The 12,969-nt window shown below is 39.9% G+C and overlaps 1 protein-coding gene across 2 annotated transcripts in view; it reads right to left on the reverse strand.

Moving 5' to 3' along the window:
* CTDSPL2 (CTD small phosphatase like 2) overlaps nt 1-12,969 on the reverse strand; it is a 78,209-nt gene that overhangs the window by 18,695 nt on the left and 46,545 nt on the right. For both annotated transcript variants that reach the window (XR_011144406.1, XM_068963797.1), the window contains exons 5-8: nt 11,188-11,403; nt 6,568-6,646; nt 6,169-6,280; nt 3,963-4,049 (exon numbers count right to left, since the gene is read on the reverse strand). Coding sequence is in view for 1 of the 2 variants with exons in the window: in XM_068963797.1 (XP_068819898.1) it covers nt 3,963-4,049; nt 6,169-6,280; nt 6,568-6,646; nt 11,188-11,403 (494 nt within the window). In the remaining variant the exon portion in view is untranslated. The remainder of the gene's footprint in view (nt 1-3,962; nt 4,050-6,168; nt 6,281-6,567; nt 6,647-11,187; nt 11,404-12,969) is intronic.

Raw genomic sequence — 12,969 nt, forward strand, 5'->3', positions numbered from 1 at the left:
AATTAGCCACGTTTGGGCTGGGTAGCTCTATTACATCTTCAAAAAACTGAGCTCCAGTTCTTGATGGAGACAGAGGAAGGTCATTGAGGAGGTGGTTCAGCTCAAGAGCTAAGTGAAAAATCTGTCTTTTGATTCAGTCCTGCTTGAGGATAGAAGTCATCTTCTGGATGGAAGAGGGAGTGAGATGACCTAGAGTCTTGAATTGGTGGATCTGCAGGAACAGAAACTAAATACAGTGGAGACCTCTTAACTGAGTAACACCACGAGATGGATTTCCTGACAATGTGTCAATATAAGCTAAGTATAAAAATGAAAACATGTGCATTGGAACTGATCATGCTCTTGTTTTTCCAGATTATCAAATGCATTTGTACCATTCTACGAATAAACATGTTTTCCAGTATCTAACTGTAAACCAATTCATGGAAAAACTACCAATTACGGGAAAAGAAAAAAAACATTCAAACAAAAAGTCTATCGACTTTGCCTTAGTGAATGCCACACCCCCACTTTAAACACTCAGCTACTCTTTCACAAACTATGATCTGTCTGACCTATGCAGTGTCAGTGGTGACATACATCAAAGTTTTCATTTGAGCTGGATCTTTTAGGTTTATCCTCTAGAGAAATGGAAATTCAAATACACTCACGGTACTAAATTGAGGCTTGAATAATCTATCTCTTCATTATTCTAAGTCTTGCATTAACTAAGCTGATCCCTACTTATCAATCAAAAGAAGTAAGCAATCTTTAAACATGGAGTAGTGACCACCTTAAAATTTCCCTCAAACTTTCATCTGCAAAAATCTTAGAAAGTCCATAATCAGGGTATAGTGGATCTAATTCTGAATCTCTCTATATATTAACAAGAATTTTGATCAACATTTGATTACTTACTTCCATTTAGAATTTGAATATGTAAATTTACTGCATATACTCTCGTAATTACTAGACCAAGGGTCAGCAAACTATGGCCTTTGAGCCAAATCCAGATCATCACTTATTTCTGTTAAGTGAAGCTTTACTGGGACGCAGTCAGGCTTGTTCATTCTGTGCTCCTATGACTACTTTCATGCTACAATGGCAGAAAAAGTGGCTGTAACACAGACTGCGACCCTAAAATAATGACAATTGGCCCTTTACAGGAAAAAGTTTGCCAACTCCTGATACAGATAATTATTAAAACATACAGAAGACAAGTTACGTTTTAAATGGTTCTGAAAGAGAACAGCAAGCAGAATTAAAATTAGAGATAGTTCTATCTCAACAAACTTACCATAAAAAGAAAGCAAAAGTAACACAAGTCCCAAGAGGACACTTTACCTGGCTTTGATTCAGATGAAGAATTCTGATCCTATCTTAACATTACCACTTCATTTTAAAGCGTATATGTGAAAATGTTACAGCGCTGACATTTCCAAGAGTATACAGGAAAATGCCATGAAACTGTTCCCGTAAAAATGGTTAATTTTATGTTGTGAATTTAAATCTCAACCAATTGTTCTTTAAGAGTACATACAGTCTTTTACAGATATCTACCTTTAAGTGGGCCACATCACACTGCAGTTGTTAAACACATAAGTCACATCTTACCTAAAAATGTGGCTCCTCCAAACTCTCTTAGGTCATCCCAGACCCTTGTGTCTACTTCTTCTTTGCCAGTAGATGGAGACAACACCACTGAAAGTTTAAAAGACATCATTCCCTGTTTAAAGGGAGCTTGCCGGTCTGAAAACTGGGGGAACCCTAACCCAAGATTTCTGCAAAGTTATTTTTAAAAAGTAGACAGAATGGCTATGCCAACACCAGAAATCTAGCATTAGCCACGGACATCCTCAACAGCTTACTGAGAGGGAACTAAATTCTGCACACCACGTAGTAGCTAAGTCAGATTAAAATGCAGTCATCTCTGTAACTTAGATTCACACTTCCTGCCCATTTTTCCTGACTTGGCCAGGCCATTTAGTCTTCTGTTTTGGAAAGCGGAGCCCGGATATGTCAGGAGGAGCTCTTTGGGCTCCACAGATGTAGACGCAGTGCCTGTGGGGGTCATTTCTAGGCACCATCTGCGCTGCCAAGAGCCTTATTCAAATGAGACAGCTATGCGGACCCACATGAGACAGGAAGGACTTTACACAGAAGAGAACTGAAGAAGAAATGGTGAGAGCAGTAAGAAAAAATTCACCTTTATGGTCAGACTGAAAAGAAATCCTCATGAAAGGAAAGTCAAACTTATCCACTCTCCAAGTTTCTTATTTCACTACTAAAAATTATGGAAACAGACAAACCAACTGTAGGAAATAAATTTTAAACCTGGAAAGCTTAAGAAATCACATTAAAGTAATTCTTTGTATTTTTCAGTAATAGCTTTCTTTTCCAAACTCAAAGCTTGAAAGCCATTGTTTTTAAGGCCAATTTTGAACATAAAAACAAGGTTATCAAGCTAAAAAGAGAGAACATATTGCTACACTATTTATATTTGCCACAAGATTCCTGTCTTTGAAGTACACTGAACAAGAACAACCTATTTGGCAGAAAATGGCTTAAAAGAAAGATTTACCTTAAATAACATCCAGTTATTAAAAGTCTTAAAATTCCTTATTTTTATGTATATTTTGTTCATCCTCTGATCATATATCAGAACTAAAATCAATTTACATAAAGGGGAAATAAATACAGCATCCAGGTTTTACCATACCCACAATTCCTTTCTAGGTTACACTAGAACTGACGATAACTGCTTCAATAAATCCTCTTATGACTAATTACAAGATCAGGTAGGTAAAGTAGATCCTGAATCACAAACTAACTCTAAAATCTTATGATTCCTAAGATCTAATAACTGTCACATGCCGAGAACTCTACGCCAATATCCTGCCTATTAAGAGCGCATAAGCAATCGTGAGCACCTCTCACTGTGCCTCGTAAACGGTGCTGTGACTTAACTCAGTCAGCCCTTGGGTGGGCTTTATCTGACAAGCAACAAGGTTCTGGACCCTCTGCCAGCCTTTCAAGAACTGGGACACAAGGCAATGCTGCTAACAATGCCCAGGGCAGAAAGGCGCTTTGTAGTTCTCAAAATGTATTCACACATATTAATTCAAATTTTATGATAGGAAAATCTCAAACAAAGTAAGAACTATGGTCAACAGATAATTCGCAGTGATATCTGTAACTGATATTTGTATTTTGCACTGTTCCCTGTCCATCAACACAAATGAGGGAGACACGCACTAACTTTTTACAGGAAAAGCAGAGTGCCTAGAGGAACTAGGAGAGCCCTGGGATTCCGAAGAAACGCCCGACTCACTGACCAGGAGAGCCCTGGGATTCCGAAGAAACGCCCGACTCACTGACCAGGAGAGCCCTGGGATTCCGAAGAAACGCCCGACTCACTGACTAGGAGAGCCCTGGAATTCCGAAGAAACCCCCGACTCGCTGACTAGGAGAGCCCTGGGATTCCGAAGAAACGCCCGACTCACTAACTAGGAGAGCTCTGGGATTCCGAAGAAACCCCCGACTCACTGCACTGCAGCCCACAGACACGTCCCTACGGAAGGCCGCGATAGCGACCCACATGGGGGCTTTCTTCGCACGAGCCGTGCTTTGGAAAGCAACGATGCTGCCGGCTGTTGCCCTGGCCAAGCTCCCGGGGACCTAAGATGCCAGTGTTCTGCCTCCACCTGCTGGCAAACAGGTCAGGGACTTAGTACAGATCAGTGGGTAGGAAAAGTCCACGTTTTTCTGGTGACAATGTTTAAATGTAGTCCTTTAGCATGATGCTACCTTGTGTTACTAAATCATTGAAATAGAGATGAAATCCATTGGGAATAAACACCTTAAACTTTAGCCCCGCCCCCCCAAAAAAATACATATATACACACACACATATATATTTACAAAGGATTTCTTGGTTCAGAATATCTAATAGGCCAAAATTCAAGTTAAAAAGGCTTAATTACCTGATAAATGACATCTTGGAAAAGGACTGGAAAAGTAAGTGCTGCGTCTTCCAGCTCATTTAAACTACAGTGTACTAGTGTTTCATCCTTAAAATAAAAAGCACATATTGAACGAACTAAGATACTGAGATATTTCAAATGATAATTATATGTATCCATGATCACCAAAAACGTTTACTGAAGCACCCTTCAGCACATGAGTTTCATAACACCTTCCTGCGTATGCAAGGCACAGCAGTCAGGGGCAGAGCTTTCTAAGTCACTGGTTCTCCGGTGGCGGCCACTAGGACTGCGTGCGCCGTCGGCATTATCCGGGCACTGCCAGTGAGAAATGAGAGCTCGCCAGCTCTTCTGGTAACTCAAATTCAGCAGGGAGCAGAGCACGGAGCTCAGCAGTCTGTGCTCCAGAAAGTCTTTCAGGGTCAGGCGATCGGGCGAGTCTGAGGGTCACTGCTCTCAGTCCTGCAGCTGCCCACTTCTGTTAACCATATATATACTTTCTTCTTCTTAGTTTTACAACTCAGCAATAGAAGTTTAGCATTTAATTATTTAAAAATATATGTCTTTTACTCATATATAGCTCCTTATCTGTAAACTAAATTAGCAGTGAATCAAGACGCATCTCTGATTACCAAACCCTCTTTTCTCACTGTGAGGAAAGGAACGTGAGGATCGTTCATCTAAGGTATGTGCAAGTATCTGCATTTCTCAAATCCTGGAGGAAAAACAAGAAGCCTTCCATTTGCAGAACCGACAACACTTTTATGCTCAAAATGAATTAAAATGAAATACAAATGCTCACACCTTATGATTCCACATGTTACTAGCTGCAGTATTTCTTTGAACCTAAAGGTAAACTCGGTGGAGGCAAAGAGCAAAAAATACTCTAGACATGCCCCATTTTCTTTTAATAGCATATCAGAGTACACAAATTAAGATATTTTCTTAGTACCTTTTAAATCTTAGTATCTTTTTAAAAGGTATTCTCTTTCCTTTAATTGGATCGTAACTAATTCTGCTACTCATCTTCATCTATAACCTACCTAAATTTCAATCATTCTTCTTTATATGCGTCTGTAAAATTACTCATTTATGCTCACTAATTCTTATCTTCCCTTCTCTTTTTACCCTTCATATTGGTTTAAAAATTTTACGGCCAAGCTTGCTATCATGATATCAACTACTAACATAAAAATCTAGCGAAATCTTTTTCAGTTTCTCCACTAACTTGCATATCAAATCTTACTTACTCATAATCAGTTTCAATATTTTTCTTTCTTTTTTCCTACTTAATCCTCTAATACACATTAAATGCTTAGGACTTCTGGATACATAGCTTCTATCTCTTTGGCCAGGCAAAGGCTAAGGTGCTAAACTCTCAGAACTGTCCCTGCTAGTTAAGATTTAAAAGAATAATTTTTCCTAAGATAAGAAACAAATTAATGAGAACTAAACTACATTTCCAATTATAGGTTAGTAGTAACAAAGACTAAAGAGTAAAATGTTTTCCAACATTACATAATGAATTATATTTTTGCTAATATCAAGAAATTGCCGGCAGATATAAATAATGGTGACTATATATTAAATTTGGTTAGGAAAAGGTAAGAGATATTCAGTTTTCAAAGCTCTCTTGGCACCCTAAAATATAAATTTAAAATCACACCAAGAAAGCATATTAAAGGTCTTATTAGTCAACATTAAGTCATGCTTTTGAGAGTCTATTAATAAAGTTATTGGTATGAGATAATATACAAAACAAAAACAAAAACAGGAAAAGGAGTATGGTCTTGCATAAGGTTAACTCATCAAGACCCAGGTCCTCAGGGGACATGACTGTGGATTCCCTAGACTGAATTCTAGGCATGAAATTATAATTAACTGGGAGATTAAGAAACAGAACAGAAGGTATAGGAGTGTTGGAAAAATAATTGAATTTAAATAGCAAAGTAGCAACGGGGTGGGGAGAGAGAAAAAGAAGCTTAATTTATTTTCAAAAGGTACTGGATACCAATGCAATGGGAAGCCCTGGCATTAGATGGTGCTTAAAATAAAAACATTTCAGAACACCTAAGACATGTTATTACAGTAAATGTATGTGTAAGGCAATTCACTCTCTCGTATTCTTTTAGGTATTTGGGGCTAATATTTTTTAAAAAGAATATAACTCCTTCATTTTTCCTAACTCTAGAAAAAACAGACTTACCAAGTCTAAAACTAGGGAGAATTCTGGTGTGCTTCTCGTCTTCAACGGAAGAGCGGGTTTCCTATTCAGTTGCTCTTCTGTCAGTGGCGGAACATGTTTGATGAAATAATAGCTATAAATCAAAGTTTAAGAAAATTTCAACATTTCTATTTTTTGTAAATATAAAACATCTTACTAAACTCAGCCCATCTTTAAGTTTTTAATTAAATAATACATATTTAACCTAGTAAACCAAACTTATAAAACATGTAAGTAAAACTGAAAATTAGTATTTCAGTAACTCAGTAGAAGTATTAATACCTACAGGTAAGATGTTCCTTGCACTATACCATTCAGCCACCCCTGTACACATGTACTTTCTTTCTATCCCAAGAGGGCAAGGGAAAAATAAAAACTCACGGGTCAAATACTTCCCAGTCTTCTTCATAGGTGGCCTCTGCGTGGGCGGATGAATATCCACTATCTGGTGTTACTGGTGCTATTTAATAAAGGGGAAAACAAAATGTTGCTTTTACTCAATGCTTCCATGAAGTATACATATTTACTGCTTTTATTAAGATTGTCCTGAAGCCCTGTGCATTTCTGGTTAAAGACAAGACAGAAATAATTTATAAACAGTATTTAAAAGTAACTTTATTAACACAGAGATCTAACTCTGGATCCAAAGGAAAAAGCTACCATTACAGACAAAGCGGCAAGCTGTACCATGGCTAACAACATTTAAATCCCGGACAACTAAGAGAGGATTTACTGCTCATTATTAGGAAACTACACTCCACAAAACTTCCATTTCTAACTGAATGATGTTTGTATATATAAGAAAACTTCCATGGTGCTCTTATAGCGGTAATACTTCACAAAGCACACTGCGCGTACAGGCAGTCAGTATACACACTGGGGCTTCCCTGGTGGTGCAGGGGTCAGGAATCTGCTTTTCAATGCAGGAAATGCAGGGTCAATCCCTGGTCGGGGACTAACATCTCGCAACCATTAAGCCTGGGTACCGCAACTAAGAACGGACACAACCAAAAATTAAACACTAATATGTGTATGTGTGTGCTGAAAAAAGACTCGAAGGCAGTTTCAACTTAAGATCCATGGACAGTCTCTAAAGAGGCCCACAAACCCCTAAAGACACACAGGACCTCAAGGTTGCCTACGACCTCGAAAGTTAAGAAACGATGCTCTACATAGAAACCAGTGCTTTAGGTGACCCATTATTTCACTTCTCACTCACAGGTAATTTAAAAATAATCAAGAAAAAATTCCATAAAATTCAATCAATTGAGAGAGCTTCAGAGATTATGTTGAGAATTTTCTAATATTTGTAACTTAAATTCAATGAGAGGACAAAGATACCCCACAAACTAAACAGGTAACGTCTCAGAGATGAAAGTTTAAGGTGGGCTAGAGACTGAGTGTGTGTTTCCCCACAATTCCTGCACTGAAATCTAACCCTCAGAGCGATGGTGTCTGGAGACGGAGTCTTTGGGAAGTCATCAGGGCATGAGAGTGGAGCCCTCATCAGTGAGACCAATGGCCTTGAAAAGGGACACCCCAGAGAGCGCACACAGCTTCTGGAAGACGAGGGCACAGCAAGAGACGGCTGTCCACGAACCAGAAAGCAGGTCTCCACCGGGCACTGAGCCTGCTGGGCTCTGGGGCTTAGATTTCCTAAACTCTTGAACTACATTTGTTGCTTATATGTCACCTAGTCCAATGGGAGTCTGTCATTACAACAGCCTGAAAGAACTAACGGGCCGCAGCAGAGACTGCTGTGAGCTGTCCATAGGAAAGGGCTGGTGGTGGTCCAGTCACTTAGCTGTGTGCGACTCTTGCAACCCCAGACTGTATGTAGCCTGCCAGGCTCTCTGTCCATGGGATTCTCCAGGCAAGAACACTGGAGAGGTTGGCGTTTCCTTCTCCAGGGGATCTTCCCGACCTAGGACTCAACCTGGGTCTCTTGCATCTCAGGCAGAGTCTTAACCCACTGAGCTACGAGGGAAGCCCAGGAATGGAATACTGGTGGATAACAGCCTTTCAGGACAAAAAACTTACCTTTTCTTTACTTTTTATTTTACTATTTTCACATATTAACACCTTCTCAGAGTCAATACAGTGTGTATGCTCAATAAATGCCAACAGATGTAAGGCAGAATTTTGTTCATGTCCAACAACTTTATGCCAGTTAACGGTTCATAAGCACAAGGGGACAAAAAGAAAAACACGTCTACCACTTTACTGCTTCAAGTTCTTATTACCCACAGAAAAAGGGGGACAGGAAGTGTTCACAGCATTTGAACACCTCATGCTAGAGCATCTTTCACATTTCATCTCAGTCTCCAAAGCTCCAAATTATTATTGCCATTTTAAAGCTAAGAAAACCACCTCAGAGAGCTCAGGTTATGTAAAGTCACACAGCTACGTAAATGGTGCAGCCAGCCTCCTTCCTCCTTGTTCTCTTTGGCAACCTTCCTGAAGCTGAGGAAAAGCAACACTTCTGTCCCTCATTCTCATCTCTTAACATCAGCAGAACTCTCACTCGTTTTCCTCCCCTGATCCTCCCAGAGGAACTGCAATGTGCCACCTCCACATTTCGCTCATTTATTTGTAACAGCACTCATCACACTGTGTAGTAATTTTTGTGTATACCTGGCTCATCTATTAAATCATATACTCTTCAGGGTCAATGAGCATATCTTATTCATCTTTATAAACAGTGTCCGTCACAAAAAGGTGTTCAATTATGCAAGTGTTCAGTTCAGTTCAGTCGCTCAGTCGTGTCCGACTCTTTGCGACCCCATGAATCGCAGCATGCCAGGCCTCCCTGTCCATCACAAACTCCCGGAGTTCACTCAGACTCACGTCCATCGAGTCCGTGATGCCATCCAGCCATCTCATCCTCGGTCGTCCCCTTCTCCTCCTGCCCCCAATCCCTCCCAGCATCAGAGTCTTTTCCAATGAGTCAACTCTTCCCATGAGGTGGCCAAAGGACAGGAGCTTCAGCTTTAGCATCATTCCTTCTAAAGAAATCCCAGGGCTGATCTCCTTCAGAATGGACGGGTTGGATCTCCTTGCAGTCCAAGGGACTCTCAAGAGTCTTCTCCAACACTACAGTTCAAACGCATCAATTCTTTGGTGCTCAGCTTTCTTCACAGTCCAACTCTCACATCCATACATGACCACAGGAAAAACCATAGCCTTGACTAGACGGACCTTATTCGGCAAAGTAATGTCTCTGCTTTTGAATATACTATCTAGGTTGGTCATAACTTTTCTTCCAAGGAGTAAGCGTCTTTTAATTTCATGGCTGCAGTCACCATCTGCAGTGATTTTGGAGCCCAAAAAAATAAAGTCTGACACTGTTTCCATTGTTTCCCCATCTATTTGCCATGAAGTGATGGGACCGGATGCCATGATCTTCGTTTTCTGAATGTTGAGCTTTAAGCCAACTTTTTCACTCTCCTCTTTCACTTTCATCAAGAGGCTTTTTAGTTCTTCTTCGCTTTCTGCCGTAAGGGTGGTGTCATCTGCATATCTGAGGTGATTGATATTTCTCCTGGCAATCTTGATTCCAGCTTGTGTTTCTTCCAGCCCAGCGTTTCTCATGATGTACTCTGCACAGAAGTTAAATAAGCAGGGTGACAATATACAGCCTTGACGTACTCCTTTTCTTATTTGGAACCAGTCTGTGGTTCCATGTCCAGTTCTAACTGTTGCTTCCTGATCTGCATACAGATTTCTCAAGAGGCAGGTCAGGTGGTCTGGTATTCCCATCTCTGGAAGAATTTTCCACAGTTTACTGTGATCCACACAGTCAAAGGCTTTGGCATAGTCAATAAAGCAGAAATAGATGTTTTTCTGGAACTCTCTTGCTTTTTCTGTGATCCAGCGGATGTTGGCAATTTGATCTCTGGTTCCTCTGCCTTTTCTAAAACCAGCTTGAACATCTGGGAATTCACAGTTCACGGTTCATTGCTGAAGCCTGGCTTGGAGAATTTTGAGCATTATTTTACCAGCGTGTGAGATGAGTGCAATTGTGCGGTAGTTTGAGCATTCTTTGGCATTGCCTTTCTTTGGGATTGGAATGAAAACTGACCTTTTCCAGTCCTGTGGCCACTGCTGAGTTTTCCAAACTTGCTGGCATGTTGAGTGCAGCACTTTCAAGTGTTAGAGGAACAGATAATGAATGAGAAATGGAGTAAATCTCACTTTTCCCCACTAGCGACTAAAGTTTTAGAAATCCCCTCTCTGTCGCCATAGTTGTCAGAAAAAATAAGTACAAAGGTTAATAAAGAACCACAAAAACAGAAAAACATCAAACAAAAATTCAAGAGCCTTGGCTTCAGTCCGTATCTCTCAAGGCTGTAACACGGGGGAAGCAATCAGCATTATTAAAGACAGGTCAACAGTAAGCTCATCTACAAGTCTTATCCACCCAGGAATAAATTATGTGCATAATTCATGCTGACTTGCTCGTTAAACTCAGTATTACTCTTAAGTTAGGTAATAAATGCTGACCTTACATGTTTCTATATTTCTAACTGGCTCAGGGACCTACCAGTTATGGTAGGCCTTTCAAAGGATCCAGATGAGGCTGAGAAGTCTGTATACAGAGAGACCCGAGAACAGGAGTTTCTTCTGTGAGGATGTCATCCGCACATGAAACAAACCTGAAGGTATGAGATTACCTCTACACAGGGACTTCAGATCTTAAGAATGTAAAACTCACACATTTATAATAAATATGCTCATAAATGTAAGCATATTATTTTGTTAGCTGTGTTAAATTTAGATTGGTACAAATAATTAAACTGTTAAGTGTCTAAAATGGTAAAATAACCTTTAAAAAATTCAATTTCAAAATGACTAGATTTGGGAGGAAACACTTTATTTCCAATTTTATTAATTTCAAGGAAGACAGATTTATGCATTTAATCTGCGTATTTAAGAAAAAATATGAAGTACTGCATTTTTACAAACTTGATGAAAACGTGTAAGAAAAAAAATATTTTTCACCTGTAAGGGGTGGTATATCACGATTAACTGTTTCCTCTGCTTCTTCTAAACCATTATTTATGGACGGCCTCACTTGGACGGCCTGATGCGAGTAAGCTGCTCCATTAGCTGATGTAGTGGTGCTGGTAGTGATCTCATCCACCTGCTCCATATCAAGCTGCTTTACTATCTCCTCGGCTTCCACAGCCTGTCCTGGGGAATCGGATCCTGATGTTCCTGAAATTATGATTCAGTGTACATTAATCATCACTTAACAGCTCGCAGTGGGAGAGGAAAGACAGACACAACTTTAAAGCAAGTAATGAATAAGCTATAGAGACATGATGCAGACTAGAGTGAGCACAGACACCACCCCCGAAGGCACCAGGCCTGCTAGGAGGTGAGAAGTCAGCTAATCCAACCACTGGAAACAATCATATAACATAACAGCACACGCTGATCATCACTGCGATGACCATAGTTCAGTTCAGCTCAGTTCAGTTGCTCAGTCGTGTCCGACTCTTTGTGACCCCATGGATCACACCACGCCAGGCCTCCCTGTCCATCACCAACTCCCAGAGTTTACCCAAACTCATGTCCATCGAGTCGGTGATGCCATCCAGCCATCTCATCCTCTGCTGTCCCCTTCTCCTCCTGCCCTCAATCTTTCTCAGCATCAGAGTCTTTTCCAATGAGTCAGCTCTTCACATCAGGTGGCCAAAGTATTGGAGTTTCAGCTTCAACATCAGTCCTTCCAATGAACACCCAGGACTGATTTCCTTTAGGATGGACTGGTTGGATTTCCTCGCAGTCCAAGGGACTCTCAAGAGTCTTCTCCAACAACACAGTGCAAAGGCATCAATTCTTCAGCACACAGCTTTATGGTCCAACTCTCACATCCATACATGACTACTGGAAAAACCATAGCCTTGACTAGATGGATCTTTATCAGCAAAGTAATGTCTCTGCTTTTTAATATGCTATCTAAGGTTAGTCACAGCTTTTCTTCAAAGGAGCAAGCGACTTTTAATTTCATGGCTGCACTCACCATCTGCAGTGACTTTGCAGCCCGCCAAAATAAAGTCTCTCACTGTTCCATTGTTTCCCCATCTATTTGCCATGAAGTGATGGGACCAGATGCCATGATCTTAGTTTTTTGAATGTTGAGTTTTAAGCTAGATGATTGTGTAATCAGCTGATGATCACAGGACAATATATAAATTATCAGATCAACATGTTGTACAACTTGAAATTTTCACAATGTTATATGTCAGATATATTTAATAAAAATAAAAATTCATCAATATTTAGAAAAACTTCCTGGAACAGAAACAAATCCAAGGACACCATTATTCAGTGAGTCTTCACTAGACATTTCAAACAATAAGGAATAAAGACTATTATAAGCTAGAGTGATATTTGTGAACAGTTTTTCTTAAGAGTAGCTTAAGCTATTTCAAATAGCTTAGAAATACCCATTTATAGTTAAATGAATCAATTCAGAACTTTAAAAAATTTTTTATTGAGATATAATTAACTGATTTAATACTTTATATAATGAAATATGATTACCAACTGAGCATTAGCTAAAACCTCTATCCTGCCACATAATTATTTCTTTTCTGTGGTGAGAACATTCAAGATCTAGTCTCTCAGCAACTTTGAAGTATCAATATATACTGCTGACTTCTGAACAACATAGGGGCTGCAGGCAGTGAGCCCTCCGCACCCACAGTTCCAAACCTTCAGATCCAACCAACCAGACTGTGTCCTACTGTAGTGTCTATAATGAAAAGTCCTTGT

Source organism: Capricornis sumatraensis, chromosome 2 (assembly GCF_032405125.1).
Source record: "Capricornis sumatraensis isolate serow.1 chromosome 2, serow.2, whole genome shotgun sequence".
Classification (NCBI taxonomy): Eukaryota; Metazoa; Chordata; class Mammalia; order Artiodactyla; family Bovidae; genus Capricornis; species Capricornis sumatraensis.